The sequence below is a fragment of the Neolamprologus multifasciatus genome, chromosome 5, assembly GCF_963576455.1.
Source record: "Neolamprologus multifasciatus chromosome 5, fNeoMul1.2, whole genome shotgun sequence".
Taxonomy (NCBI): Eukaryota; Metazoa; Chordata; class Actinopteri; order Cichliformes; family Cichlidae; genus Neolamprologus; species Neolamprologus multifasciatus.
Window position 1 is genome coordinate 20,150,462 of NC_140443.1, and position 16,088 is coordinate 20,166,549.

Consider the following 16,088-nt stretch of genomic DNA (forward strand, 5'->3'; position numbering starts at 1 on the left):
GTTTTATTTCTTGTGACATTGAAAAAATAAAAAACAAAAGTGACAGAGCAGCAGGAAAGCTTTCAGATAAACATGACAACTAAAGAGAGTTATCTCAACTGACTTTAATGCATTTGAAGCAGATTAAAAGACTGCAGCTTATTAACAGACTATAGTCATGTTTGGATGCACAAAAACACATGAATGTGCTAATCAACAAACAAAAGAGTGCACAGGCTTTTGCGTTTGGACGAGTTCATACACACCGTCTGATAACATGACTCTGTGAGTGTGTGTGTGTGTGTGTGCCTTTAGAGAAACGCTTTAACACAAAGTGAAGTCATATCTTCAAAGTGCCTTTAAAATACTACAGCTTGGTACAGAGGATGCAGTGTCGGGGGAGAGTGGGGAAGGCGGCAAAGTCCCCTGGAGTAAGCGACAACATTACAGACCTACCCCCCGTCTGATGTGTGTGGTAGTGAGTGATGGTCTGTGTGTAGTTGAACATGCTTGTAGGAGTGCGTGTCTGTGTGGGGCAGGGGGTCAGACTGAACCCCGCTGTCTGATAAAGACGGGACAGGATCCAGGCTGTTGTCTGCTGGATACAGCTGCATCACCGCCCCCTCCTGGGCACCTTCCTTACTGCATGACTGGCAGCTGCAGCGGAAGATCCTCTCCACCAGCTTATCCACCCGGGGAGAGTCTTCGCTGCCCGGACAATCCAGCGTCACCTGTGCCAACACAAAGTTGCACACATGCATGTGTAAAGAGTGAGTTGAGAATTGAAAGTAACTCAGCAGAAAGATGAAATATTTATTGTTTCCTTGCACTGATTTCTATAGTATTTAAGTTAAGCTGTTATTTTGAATAATCTCAAGGTGTGTTAATATATTTTATGTTTAAATAGTATTTAAAGAGTATTTTCTTATAGTTTTTCCTCCATCACCTCCTATTTAACATGCTTATTATAGGATGGACTCCTGTGAATGCGTTAATGTGTCTTTGGTCCCACTAACCAGACACTTGGTTCATAGTTTTGTTTTTGTTTTGCTGGATCTGTATTTTCATACAAAGTTTATGACACTCGATGGAATAAAGAAATACTGGGAAAAGCCGGAAAATCAAATAAACAGAAAAATACACTACCCCCCTCCGTAAACCCAAGAGTTACACAAGCTCAGCCAGTTCTCCAGACCTCACGCAACTTCCCCCTCACTGTTTCCATTATCCAATGAAAATGATCATTCAGCAATTTTATCAAGAGCCAAAGCAGCAGGGAGCAGTATCCACTTTCATGAGAGCTGACTTTGTTTTGCCTCAAACTGAATTCTGTTTAAAGTCCTGAAACAACAATCACAACCGCAGGCGCAGACGTCCATTTTCAGATAATTAACAGTAAGGTGTGAGCGTGAAGGCACTTTTTCCTCCCCGTCTTGTCTTGTGAAACAAAAAAAGTGCAGAAATTAATTAAACTATCTGGTAACGGCTGTCTGCTCCAAGGTACAATATCTTTCCACTGAAACATGAGGTGACCTCACCTGTGCTCCCATCCACCGAGCCTACCTGGAAGCCTTCCAAACTACATACATCTCACCACAAAGCCTTTGTTTTTCTAAGAGTGGATTCCTTCTGGTTACAAGGGACAAAGAACCTTAAAATAATCTAAAACACAGGCTAAAGGTTCACGTCAGACAAAAGAAACTATGATCTATTCTGATCTCCCTTTCGAGATCTTCTGCTTTTTTTGCTTTGCTGGTGAGGACAGCGTGCTTTCCACCCTTTATGTCGGAAACTTTGCGGTTTGTTTGCGACTCTGACAAGTCACTGTTGGTGTGGGGTTGCTAACTGACTAATGTCCAATAACTCTTACCACTTCCCACTGTGTCTGGGCAGGCATGCAGGAGTCACAGTGGACCAGAGACTCGGTTGACTGTGGAAATGTGTTGGGGACGCTGTAACTGAAACACTGACCCAGACAAGCTCTGCAAGAAAGAGGAGAGGGTTTATTATTTCTCATTCAACTACACAGAAGCAGCGTTCATGCCGAGCAAGAGTAAGAAGTAATAATTTCACAAAAAAAGAGCCTGAAATGTGAACTGATTTACCAAGTCTGAGGATGCCTGGTAGCCTTGAGGCAAATCACAGAGACGTGTAACGCGTAAATGTGAATTACCAGCCAAGTTGTGATTTCAAGGGAAAGCCAGGATAAAGGTGATGGGAAAACATGTTTTTCTACAATACTGTTCAAACAAATACAGGAAGCAGTGTGTGAAAGAGAAAGAATGCATATCAAGTTTTACTGAGAGAGCTTTATAGGAATAACAATGTATCTTTGAGCAGCTTTCTCAGTCATGCACCGTGAAGGTATAAAGAATAGTTAGCTGTCGCCTGGCCTCAAAAAATCTTTTGTACAGAAAAGTACAGTAAATAGTTCACAATAAAAACACTGCATACTCCTGTTTGTCTGATTATTGTTTTAGAAAACTTACAATTGCTTCAGGAACTTTTTGGGCTTTTTAAATATATATATATAAAACAAGACCTTGTTTTATATGAAGCGCTTCACAAATTTAATAACTTCACCTGAAATCTGTCAAAAACATCTTTCTTTTTTAAAACCTGCCCTATCCAGCTGTTTTAGATAACACATTTATGGTCTGGATCCTTTATAGTGCCAAACACATTTACTTTGCCACGAGGGATGCTGTTTTTTGTTGTTGTTGTTGTTGTTTTTATGCTTGTTTCATTATTCACATAGTTGTTTTCTCTATGGTTATATAAACCCCTGCCGGTGTTGACAGGGGGTGAGGGCGAGGTTAGCAACAGAGTTTACAGATTACAAGTAAATAACTGTAGTTTGACATCTTAATCTTAATTTTAAAAAGTTTATGTATAACAACTATAATTATATTTCAGCATTACAAATGTCATTTTTATTAACAAGCCTCTGCATGCTGGTGAATAAACATTACAGAAACATACAAAATCGCTTTTGAGTAATTAACAATACTGTTAATTTTGGGTAGCTGTGGCACAAACACTGTGTGGTGGTCAGTTAAATTTGTTACATTTATGTTTTAGGTAAGAACCAAAGGACCTGCGTCACAGTTATTGCAATTTTGTTGTTTCTTTATTTAGTTAGTTTTTATTTCCAGGGCTGGTACTATTTATCAGTGAGACAGCATTATAGACTGAGATTATTTGCGTTTATAAAAATACCGAATGTCGGCATTAAATAGTTTGTCCACCGGAGGGCACTCTGCAACTTCCCTGTTGGCAACATGTTTGAAATGCCACAAACAACAATCAGCTGATCAGAGCAGAATCGGGAAGAGCATATATGAGTCAATAAATAACTACACGGGACAAATGTTAGGCATATCTGTGTGTCTGGAAGGAGAAAAATATCGGCTGATATTCTGGATATCGGTATGGTCAGGCTCTATTTATTTCTACTATGTTTAAAGTTTTTGCTTGTTTAGTTTCAGTTAGTTTCCAGACTGTGTTTGATTGTTTAGTTTAGTTTAGTTTTATTAAACTTGAGCTACTTTCAGAGGTGGGTTTTGTATTTTTAAATTTGAAACTATGGATGCTGTTTGTCAGGGGCAACATTTACACGTTCAGCACACAAACACAACTCTTTGTGAAGATGACTCAGAGTGTACACACGTCCTGAGTTATCTCTGGTTCCATTTTATTTAGTTTTGTAAGTACACAAAATAACTGTAGTAAGAGGCAGTTTTGGCTGCTCCCTTATTTCCCAGGGGTCGCCGCAGCGGATTGATCTACGCTGGATTTGACACAGATGTGACGTCATTTATGTGGGCGCTAGCTTTTAACCCCATGACTCTGGGTCTGTCGTCCCGACCTCAGATCAGGGATCTTTTGCATAGATAAACGTGTTTCTACTACATAATATCACGCTAGCTGTTTTGTTCTTTGTAGTTTGCTTTCAAAAAAAGTCAATTACCTAAAACGTTTTGCACACACAATTTTGGTTTTAGTTCCGTTGAAAACAATAAAAAAAAACATATCATCATCATCGTTTATTTGAACAACTCCAGGCTTATGCATGACTACCTGCAGTCTTCCAAAGAACATCTTGTCATTAGCTTCCTCTCTGAATGCAGCCGTCTAGTCATGCACACAGATTTAATAATTATGATCTGAGACAAACTTTTTATTTGACTTTTAGCAGACGCGCACTCTGCTGGAGCTCGTTTGAGCACCACAGTCTTTTTAAAGAAACTTTTTGGCTAAGAACAAAGACATATTTAGTGATTGCCGATTAAATAATGTGCCCTACAAACTGAATGAGGCATGACTCTTGATAGCGTAACCTAATGATATCAAGGCATTTCTCCTTTATTTGTTTTCAGCGGCACTGAGAGATAATCGGACAGAGAGGGCCTTCATCCTGACCTGTTTTGAATAGAGCGAGGCTGACATCCCGTGTGCCCGACTATCTGTGTGATGTTCTTGGCTTCGCACCAGGCGCTCTTGTCAGGGAACAGCGCCAGGCGGTTGATGTGTGCAGGCGGTGCCGCTGAATACAGTGCAAACAGTGCGCAGCAAATCTGAATCCTCTCCCACATGACTGCACCTAAAGGAGCAGAAAACCACAACACGCCGCCGCTCTGTTAACTCTGTGAAAGGCAAAGTCTCGTCACGCCATCTGTTGCCTGCAGGTCACACAGCACCGGTTTTCAGTCGGTGTGAAATCTGAACTTTGCATGTCCCTGCTCATGTGGATTGACAACTTCCTGGTGCCTATAGCATCTTACAACCCACACGTCATTGTGCATCAGTCAGATTGTTTCTTCTTACCGGGTTTGGTGCATTTGATTGGATAAAAGAGGAAACTTGTTGAACGTGTGCAGTGAGGACGTTAAAACGGGTTTATAGTGTCAGAGAATAGAGGGGATACAATGGGAGTGGGAGGCAAAGCTCTCCTCTGTTTCGCTCTCTTCTTTAAAAATGCCTCAGCCATTAACGTCATTTACAAGCTACAAAATCGTTTTCACCTGGTGCTTATTAAAAGTGTCTGGATGTGGTCACCCACATCCACTGTTTTACACGCTTTTTAGCACTTCAATATGTCTGCGACTCTAAAGGATCAATTTTGGAGACAGGGAGCCTACAAGAGGCTGCTGTGGTGGGCTGTGAGACCAAAAATAAATATATATGTTTATAATGTCCTGCTTTGACTGATTTTAAGACTCCAGACTCTGGGTTTTAGCTTAAAAAAGAAGAGAGCGGGGTTTCAGCCGAAAGTTTGGAAAGCGTTACAATAATATATCAGTGTTTCATATACAATTATAAGGGAAGACATGTGATACAGCTAAAATCTGTTTTCCCAAATAGTTGAGACCATTAAATCTGAATTTGAATTAACTTAGCTTCATGCGTTACATTTACATTAGCCCCCCAAAATTTTAAACATCCTTTAAAATAAACCAAAACATACACAATTATCACACAACAGCCTCTGTATCTGCACAGTTATGTAAATGTTTTTTTACTCCCAGAGTTAATTCAGCTCATTTAAGAAGGTGAGACGACCTCAAAGCGTCACTTGGATGGACAGCGGTTATATCATGGGGTTACTTTCTAAAGTAATCAAGTACGTTCTCTTCAACAGCGCCGGTAGGTCAGTTGAGGCACTTACCACTGCTCACGAAAGCCGGGGAATTGAGCGCTTCGCCACGGTCCCGCTGAGCCGAGCCCCCCTCACCTAAACCCGGGTTGTCGGATATCACCGTGGGCTGGTAACTAAACAGTATGATCACGTGGTGAAAACCCGAGCACAGATTGTCATAAAACTGTCACATCATCCGGTAAGACAAGCAACCGTCCGATCAACCGAGAGGAAGAAGAAGAAGATGGATGGGGAGCTGGGGCAGGGTATGAGCGCTATCTCATCTCCGAGTCCATCAGCTCAGACCGTCCCTCCCCTTTGTTCTCCTCCCGTCCCGGGTTGAATTCCCGTGAATTCCCTGCGCCGAAAAACACTCTCCAACTTGTTGTCTTTTGTTGTAAAACTCTCAGGCTGGGTTTAGGCGCGGCTGAGCCCTCAGACAGGGGTCCTGCTGTGCCGTTTCTGGACGAGAGAAAGCAGGGAGGGAGGGGAAGTGCTGGAACGCTTTCAAATGTTTCCCTAAGCAGGAGTGATCGTGTTAACTAGACACACATGCAATTATGTGAATATTACACATACAGGGCATATTTCAAGTCACGCACACACATCTGGCATTGCTTTGATAACATATGTTTGGAAAATTGAAACATTAATAACACAATGTCTGATGAAATATAACTGGTAAACAGATGTGAAGCCCCTGCTGTGTTCGCCTTTATTCCCTCTAAACCACTAAAAAAAAAAAACTTCGGGATGATGAAATGACAATAGCTGGTTACTAACCAGAAGCTCAGAGGGTTTGATTTATTTCAGGCTCCTAAGTATGTTTGGAGTGAAACCACTGACAGACTCATGAGCAGTTGCTGAAATGCATTATGCTCTCCGGTTCTCCTGACTTGTGATTGGACTCCGTTCAAAACTAATTTAAAACGGAAACATAAGGGGACAAGCTTGGAGTTCGGCCTTTGGTGTAGTCCATACCCAAAGTGAGATACTGATAGATGTCAGTGTCTTCTCTTGGTCTAAACCACTGACAGGAACCAATATATGCATTCAGTGGGGAATCCATTATGAAAATATACAACATGCACACACACAGTGTTGAAATACAATCACTGGACACTTTATTAGATTTACCCTTTTACCACAGAAATGCCTTAATTCTTTGTGGCATAAACGGAATAAACAAAAAAATCCTCAGAGATTTTGGTCCATATTAACAGCATCACACAGTTGCTGCACATCCATCATATGAATCTCTCAATACAAACACTCCCAAAGGTGCAAGGTGTTTGAGGTGTGATGGTGACAGTATGTTATCCTGCTGAAATTAAGCAGCCACTAGAAGATGGGTACATTGTGGTCATAAAGGGTTGGATGTGGTCAGAAACTATACTCAGGTAGGCTGTGGTGTTTAAAGGATGTTTAGTTTGGTGCTGTCGCAGCCCAAAGTGTGCCAGGGAAATATCCTCCACATGTTTACACCACTACCACCAGCCCGAACCACTGATACAAGCAAGTTTGAATCCATGCATTCATGTTGTTTATTATTACCACATCTGATCCTACCATCTGGTTGTCGCAGAAGAAATCCAGAGATGTTGATCTGCAAATTTTCTGTTTCCCAGTTGTGGTGACCCCTGTGAGAACTGTAGCCTAAATTTTCTGTTCTTGGCTAACAGATGTGTCCTCTGCTGTGGTCTTCTGCTGCTGTTGCAGCTCTTCTGTATACCTTAGCTGAGTTGATTGTTTGAGTAAGCAACAGTATGCTTTCATATCAGTTTGAAGCAGTCTGGTCATTCTCCTTTGATATAATCGAGGCATTTTTACTCAGACAGCTGATGCTGAACGGATATTTTCTCTGTTCAAAGCATCATCAGATGGCTGTGTGAGAAAATCCCAGCAGATCAGCAGTTTCTGAAATATTCAGACCAGAATGTCTGGCAACAATTCCATCCTTCTTCTCTGTTCTGATGCTCGATGATGTTTGAACTTCACGGTATTTTTGACCATGTCTATGTGCCTAAATGTGTTAGCTTTACTGCAATGTGATTGGCTGATTAGACCCCTAACCAGCTGCAGCAGATGACTGCCCCTCCCTGAGCCTGGTTCTGCCAGAGGTTTCTGTTTAAAAGTCTCCAAGTGCTTGCCCTCGATTTTGGGGGGTTTCTCACCTTACAATATAAATGCTTTGAGGTAACTGCTGTTGTGATTTGGCACTTTGTGAATAAAACTGAACTTAATATTTGGGTTAATAGGCAGTTTAACACGTGTAACTAATTAAGGTTAAAAATTTATGACAGTTATACCTTAAAAAGTAATATTTTGAACACATACTTCAATTAAATTCAATTTACAATTTGTCATAACAAGACATATAAATTAATGCACAAATGTTTTAGTGAAATGAATAAATTAACACAGCATAGCACTTATGGGACGATCTTTTTCCCCTCTGATTTACTAATAATAGAGTGTCCTGGGGTTTAGTGTTACTACTTTTACTTAAGTAACTGAGCCAAGCTGTGGTAACTACATGGAAATAGGTCCATTAGTCTTGTTTTATGTATAAAATCTGCTAAAAGGAACACGTAAACTAAATGTGTACTTCACTCCTCTTTACCTTATCACTTCTGGTAACATCATGCTAACATTTTCCACGGCAACTCCAAGCTGGAGTCTTGCCCGAGCACATGCATGGCACATCTGGATCTGGTCTTGTACTTTGTGGCAGAAATTTGCCAGCCTTGACAATTTTAGCCATTAGATGAGTAGTTGGTATTAGGTAGTGTTACTGGTCTTGTAATTATGGTTCATCATGGAGAACGTTGAGACACGTATAGCCTTTGGGTTTTGGCTGCTTTATTACACCTCAGCTGGCTCACCACTTACCTCCCCCTCCAGTTCCCACACACGCACTGGCATCCTGTTCCTGCACTTCTACCGACCACTGCACCTTTGCTCACAGGTGTTCAGCTTGGCATGCGTTCATCAGCCCCCCTATCGGTTTCATGCTTCACTTACAAACAAATATTTTAATGGACAGGGGATGAGTGACACGGCTTAATTTCTGACAGGCTTACTCTGTGCCTGATGCATTGCAGCACACCAGCTCTGAAGAAACAGGCCTTTGAACGCTTGGGGAATGAATATGATTCCATTGTGTGCAGGAATGTGTGTGCCGGGAAAACCGTTACTGTGATGAAGAGGGAAAATATGAGCGGGTGTAATAGAGAGTGCATGCAGCAGTGTTTTCTTTGATGTGAAAGTGTACGGCATGTGTTGTGTTCAGACGTGCAAAGTGCAGAACTCACCTGTTAGTAATAAGCTCCAGTCTAGAAATGGCATTTCTCTGCATTCCTCAGATTCTGCTTCACCAGGGGGCTGGATAAACGTGTGCATGTGCACACGCTCACACAAACAATTTCTCTTCTCTCCCAGCAGCCTGCAAAACCACACATTAGCGATCAATCACATTCACAACAATCTCGCCAAGCAGACACGCAGCCAATGAATACACAGGACAGAAGAGATTCCTCCCAGTATGTTTTCTCCTAATCTCTGATGAAAACGGTCACAGTCATAGCAAGCAACCCAAAACAGGGCTCCACAGCAGGCCGCAGCCTGTTTGGTCTACTATGAATAAAAATCAGACTGGGTTTCTTTCTTCTCGATATCAGAAAGAGATACAGCCATCCATGACATAAACTAGCAGCTGATATGTGAATGCAAACATAGCTTCTTTCCGATTTTTCTCCTGTCAGTGCTCAGGTTTGTTCATCTAACAGTTGATCTCCCTTTATTTCACCATTCTGCACAACTTTTCATCCTCCCACTCTCCGAGAGGGCTGCAGATGCTGAACCTGGCCCTCATTCCAAAACAGCAGGAGCTCGAGTCTCCCAGCTCATTAACACACAAAATTACCTCCCACCCCCAAACCACACTTCATTCTTCTCGAACATTCGCACAGAAAAACCGAGGAGACAAAGCTTTTTCCCACAATGACTTTATTAAATATATATTTAATGTTTTATAAACACAGTGTTGGCATCATTGCAGATTAATACCAGTACAGCAAAAAACAAACAAAAAAACTCAATCCCCCCCCAAAAACAAGCATTACAATAAACAGATGAGAAAGCCCTCGTCATCTTCAGTCCTTTATTACTGGTCCTGAAAAATGAACACAGAGGAGTCATGCAGCATGATGTGAACGTGTGTCACAGACCTCTGATAAACAATGAAAAGTACACTGTGCGCTTACCTTAACCATGCGACCATGAATCAGATATGGTGACCTTAAGTCATGCTGGCAGTTGCTGTAGCCCATGCCCAGTCCCAAGCCTGAACCAAATGACAAAGGCCACGCGCGACCTAGCGGAGAAAAATAATCCCTGTTGGATGGCTTACTAAGAAAAGAAAAGGAGGTTTTTCTGAAATAATACTTACGTTTAAAGGCAATGAGCGAGACCACAATGCCAACACCAAGGCCCGTTACTGCAAAGAGAGAGAATTATTAGTGGTTTTATTAAACTACCTCCTATTGATTTGACTTTATTACTGAGGTAATGTGATCATCTCCCATCCAGCGTGAAAACTGGCCAGCTAAAAATCTGGTCGGCTGTAATGAGCAAATATTTAGTGCAGAAGTTGGAAGGTAGCGCCACTTAGCAAGACTAAACTAATAAGCAAAAGACCGGAATAAAGGGGAGGAAAGAAAAAACAAAACACAGAAAACAACTTAGAAAGAAAGCAAAGCGTAAAAGGGGTTCAAGAGAGGGGGAACCAATCCAAAGAGGAGAAACGCAGAGAGCAGGAGAGGTGAGAGGTCAGTGGGTGCGCAGAGAGATTGCCAAAGTTGCTCGAACTCTTGAGTCCAGAGTGGGATCTTGAGGAGGAATGTGTTTGTGCGCTTAACTTCACCTCGCTGCAGGCCACACCACACCCAACAGCAGGCCAGCCAGCACAGAAAGCACATAAAAACAGCCATTTGGGCCCCTCCGACTCCTAATTGGATTCAGAGAGCTATGCAGCATGACCGGTGCGCCTGAACCAGAACCCTAAGACTGTTCTCCATTACACAGCTTACAAATGTCAAACAAGACCACAAAAGACTTTGCTCATCCTCTTTATCAGCACACATCAACAATAAATCATTCCTTCTGCTTCCATTTCAAGCAAAGATTTAGATGAAGTTAAGATTTGCCGTCTATTACAGCCACAGTCTTCCTTTGCTCTCCAGCCAGAGCATATTTTGAAGCCTCTTGATTTTCCACTGACTGTAATACAGTAAAAGCGCTGGCAGAAACTGAGGGCAGATCAACATCTCATTTTGGCATCTTTCCTTTTGTCTTGACATCTCCAAAGGAGGGGTGGATAACAAAAACATTTGTGCTGGAGAAGAATGAAATACACAACCCACAGGGCTGAAAATACTCCACGTGTTTTGCCAGCAAATCAAGTCCAGAGCCTGTTAATTGGGTTGCTATTCATTTAATCATTAGCTGAAGTATTTTCTGCAAATAACATCAATAAGTCACTTTTAATTACCCTGATTTACTGAATTTAGTTCAATTACAACTCGAGTCGTATACCTCTGGCAAATATTTTTGCATTGCAACACTGCAATTTTAAGATGATTTTGAGTGCATAGTTTCCTTTTAGAACTAATGATGATTCAGCGTGTTTGGACAGAGGCCACTGTTGAGGATCTGCTCTGCTTTAACTAAAGAAATTACTTTGCCAAACATGACAAGGTCATAACAATGTGAAATTGTAACAATATTTTCTTTTTATTCCGCAGCTCTACTCTGGACAGACCACTTGTGTTTCCAGCTTTCAGCCTGGCTGGTGGGGTGCGTTTAGGGATAGCACAGCCTGGCATCACTAGACAAACGTGCAAACATGAATTAGTCAATTTAAACATAACGCAGAAAGCAGACGTCTTTGAATCAAACTCGCCCAAATGAGACACGCAGTTCCAAATAGCCCGGCGTAAACAAAGTCGGGAGGAAATCTGTTTGCACAGGAGATGCATTCTGCAGCAAGAAGTGAGACACAGATTCCCACATTCATCTGGTTCACATGACAGCGTTAGCAAAGTCTACCACTCTGATCACAACTGGAATATTTAAAACAACTATTGGATAGACAGCCAGGACAGACAAAAGACTGTCTCAGCGTTAGCAAGCAAGACTGTGGACTCGCAAGTCTTGCTCATATTCAGATTCATGGATTCATGGAAAAAATGCAAATAATCTTAGAAGTGTGTGTCAGACGACCGAAGACCTTAAACTACAGATGATGCAACAATGAAAATAAGGCTCTACAAACAGGTCGACACCTAGAGGGAAAAAATACCCAAGAGCTCCTGAAGGATTGCTGAGTGGATTTTTTTTCTGTAATAGTTTTGCCGTCTTGTACAATACTTTATATGCATATAATAGTTTTTGCATTCCCGCTGACCCAAGCTGTCTGGTTATAATAGTAAAGTGCTCTGTAAATACAACAGAAAGCAGGACCGGTTTGACGCTTTTCTTACTCAACACTCTTTCTCAAAAGACCAATCTTGGAGAGTGCACAGCTGCTGGTTGTCAGCACAGCTGTATCTGCTCTTTCTGGTTAAAAAAGGTGAAGCTGTGGCTCATTTATGGTTGAATCTGTGTCATTGTGGCCATATGTAGATGTACCATAATTACATAAAACCTTCTTTGGGAGACGAGTTCAGAAAAACAGCAGCTTGGAAATCACCATGATGGGCAGTTGAAATCGTAACAACCACAGTTACAGCCCGTCTCAATCAGTGAGAACGGGGCTAAAGTAGCGCCTCTTAAACTGCAACGGTGCGGACTCGCGTCTTTAACAGCTAAAGCTGAGGGTGCACGGACATGTGTTGAGGCACCAACCATGAGCAGTCTATTATATAAAGTTTTAACCAACCTTTATGGATCAGAAGACATACAAACATTTTGTTTAAAGTATGCAAAATGTAGTGGTAGGGAACACAAAAGCACCCCTGACAAAATAAGCATCGGTCGGATATTTAGGGGTTTACTTTGAAATGAAGCATTTATAAAATGTATTTATGCTGAATCACTTTTAAATAGCTGCATGCACACATAAGTCTCAAGTCTCAGCTTGTTCCAACAATGTGATAGTGTTTCTAGAAATGACATGAATATTCACTTTTAATGGCTGTTCTCACTAGCATTGTTTACAAGTTCCTCAAATTAAATACTTCATGTCTGGTAAACACCGTTTTTCCTGACTATGACGATGACGGCTCTTTTCTTAACACCACTCTACATGAAACTCAGTCCCTTTATAAAAAGAGCTTGATTTATCCATCTTGTTTTCATCACAGCTGTAAGAAAAATGTGATCTTTAGCTACATTTTGAGTCACAGTTCCCACTCTCAACTTTTATTTTGAAGCAAACATTATTTTAAATCATGCAACAGATTATCTAAATATTCTGAAGCTGTGAGAAAAAAAAATAGCATTATGTCTCGCTTTATTAAAATCCTGGGAGTTCTTAACACATCAAGGATAGGATAAACACATAAGCTTGAATGAATATAAATGTAGGATCAGCTAAACTATTTTTTAACATCCCCCTGAGCAGAGCATGTACTGCAGTGTTTCTCTGGCTACCAGACACACCTTGGCACAGCTGGCAATTTGCTCCACTGAGCACGAAGCAGTGCCACGATGCAGATGTTTTCCTCCCAGCAAGATTACACGTTTTATTGTGCTAAGACTGACGTCATTAGGTGTATCTTTGAACAGATGTTTTGCCAGTCTAAGTGTTTTAGTGCTGGACCAACACTGAACAGAATACCACAGAAGACCCCATGGCGGTATGATCACTGTAACTCACTGGTGGTTCACCAGCAGTGACTTTCACTGAGGGCCAGAGCCCAGTGAAGAAAGTAAAACATCTATAAATTTTAATAATGCTCTCACTATGAAAGAAATCCCTGCTTGTGTTGTTGCATAACTGATGGTTCTGGCAATTTAAGCCTGTCTGCTGCAAACTGTTCAGTACTGTGTATTGTTATTTTGCCATGAAATTTATGGATATTAAATATCAAAGAGACGCCAAGATAATGGTGAAAAATGAAGCTTTTGTTAAGTCAACAAGTAGAAGAAACACTTGCTCATTCAGTCTTTTCTCAGTGCTTCACTTCCTGCTAGTAATGGGCTAAATTGATCTAATTAAAATAAATAATATTAAACAAAATTACATAAAATTGTTTTAACAATTAGCTCGCAAAACAGTGAACTAAAAACGAGACTTTTCCCCCTTTTTACTCGGAACTGCATGCCAACATTTTTCTTTGTTCAAAAAAAGAAAAATGAAAAAAAATCTTTACACTACAAATATGAAATTCTTAAAACATCTGTTTTTGATTTTTGTGTAAAATTTGCCTGCCAAATTAATGCCTGGTGTGAATAAAGATTCTGAAGTTCAAAAAATGAATAAAAACCAGTAAAACTAGTTCAAAGGTCACCTGACTACACCTCTTCTTTTTAGCGAGCCTGACGTAAACCGCAGATTACAGTAGTCTTAGCAAAGCAGCAGAGAAAATAAATTAAAAAATAAATAAATAGAACAGAGCCCATATAGCCTGACCTCCACAACGGGAAAAATAAAAAAAAACAACAACAAAAACAGCAGTGCAATAAACCAGGTGTACATGCAAAAAACACAGAGGCAAAGAAATCAGGTGTTCATATTAAGATTTATATCAAACGTATATACAAAAAAAAAATATTATCTGCTCCCTACAGATTACAACTTTAAATGTTTGTATACAGACACTGATGTCACAAACCTGTACTTAGATTAACTGTGATAAACAACTATGTTATTGTCATATAAATAGATATTTAAAGTGTGAAAAAAAAAGACACTGATAGATTGTTAACTAATAGCATTTACAAAACCAAATAAACCAAACAAAATTGTTATTTGGTTATTATCTGACAGAATGACCATAAAAAATTTGGTATTTTAACAGGTTCTTTTTTTAAAAGTGTCCTTTTCTTTTTTCTTTAAGTTTACTCTCAGTTTCCAGAGCAGGTTTTCTTGTGTCAGTTTACTTTCTGTTGTTCATGTTTAATTTTAGTTTTGTTTTTATTATTTTTCCTGTTATTTTTTAATTTAATTAAAAAAAATAATTTTTAGTGTATAGAGGAAAATCAGAGCAGGAATTACATAAAAAAATACACTTTCTGTAAGCTGTTGACTGACAGTGTTGTAGACACCCAGAGTCTCAATAAACGGATCCATCAAAGCCTCGTCAGGAAAGCTGTGAGAAGTTTTGTTTAATTAAACTAACAAGTAATATAAATAAGGATATTGCCGCTTCATTTTTGTTTTGTTTTATTTTAGTTAGTTATTTTCCAGGTTCGCGGAATTGTTTTAGTTTGTTTTCATTTCATTTAAAACATTTTTATTAGTTTGTATATCCCTTCTGCAACTGCAGACATTGTTTGGTTTTATAACTAAAATAAATTATTCGGTCTTTATAATCACTGTAAGATACTGATTAAGGCTGCAAGTAGTGGAGAAAGGGCAGGTAGATCAAGAGAGTCCAAAAACAGATAAATGAATCTGCTTTAGGGCGTGACTTCGCACACTTTCCCACTCAAACACAGGTAATAACTTCCACCTCGTGGCTATGTCTGCTTTTTTATGATATATTACTACAGAGTTAACAAATATTAAGTTTCAGCTGTACAGCAGACAACTTTGACCTTAGTGTCACACTAAGGTCCCGCTAAAATGACTTCTCGCTTGCTTCTGACCTGTAGTGCGCCTTATTCTCCAAGTTTCACACACATCCAAGTGTTTAATAAGAGCAGCAAACAATTACACTGCGTGTATAAAAAGAAATTAACCTGTTTTCACCGCTGTGTCAGCAAGGCAGCGGTCCCACTTCCGTGCGTGTTCGTCTGCCATGTTTTCTGCAGTCAGGAAGATCTCGCGAGAAAAGCATGAAGTCACATGACTCATTCCTTCATAACGCGTCAGTATTCCGTCTTTTGCCATTCACTTTCCTTTATCTTTTCATGCGTTTTCTTCTTTTTAGCTTTTATGAAATTAAAATTACAACTTTAAATTGTAATTACTTGGCGTGGTTTTTGTTTTGTTTTATTAATTGATCTACGTTAAGGGCTGTCACTAAAGTTAGCTTCATGCCTGAGGTAAAGCCTTATCTCCCACAGAAGGACCTGGAAAAAGTTATTCATGCTTTTTAATCACTTCCCGCCTGGACTACTGTAATTCCCTGGACTTTGGTATATAACAATCATATATCCTTCAGTTAGTCCAGAATTCACCAGCTCACCTTTTACTGGTATTAAAAAACTTGAACACAGCACACTGGGCCTGCCATTTCTTCATTGGCTCCCTGTCCGTTTTGGAATTGATTTTTATATTTTATTGCTTACATTTAAAGCTTTT

The 16,088-nt window shown here is 40.2% G+C and overlaps 2 protein-coding genes across 2 annotated transcripts; both read right to left on the bottom strand.

Moving 5' to 3' along the window:
* Positions 1-89: 89 nt before the first annotated feature.
* On the bottom strand, positions 90-6,100 carry nbl1 (NBL1, DAN family BMP antagonist). Its single transcript, XM_085158615.1, has 4 exons — positions 5,648-6,100; positions 4,402-4,582; positions 1,850-1,961; positions 90-710 (listed from the first exon to the last, which is right to left on the bottom strand). The coding sequence occupies exons 2-4, from the start codon at positions 4,572-4,574 to the stop codon at positions 432-434; spliced, it is 564 nt and encodes a 187-aa protein (XP_085014741.1). The 5' UTR covers positions 4,575-4,582; positions 5,648-6,100; the 3' UTR covers positions 90-431.
* Positions 6,101-9,608: 3,508 nt separating this feature from the next.
* Positions 9,609-15,660, bottom strand: LOC146518510 (MICOS complex subunit Mic10-like). Its single transcript, XM_085158617.1, has 4 exons — positions 15,524-15,660; positions 10,068-10,115; positions 9,883-9,992; positions 9,609-9,791 (listed from the first exon to the last, which is right to left on the bottom strand). Exons 1-4 carry the CDS (start codon positions 15,636-15,638, stop codon positions 9,783-9,785), a joined length of 282 nt encoding a protein of 93 aa, XP_085014743.1. The 5' UTR covers positions 15,639-15,660; the 3' UTR covers positions 9,609-9,782.
* Between the last annotated feature and the right edge of the window lie 428 nt (positions 15,661-16,088).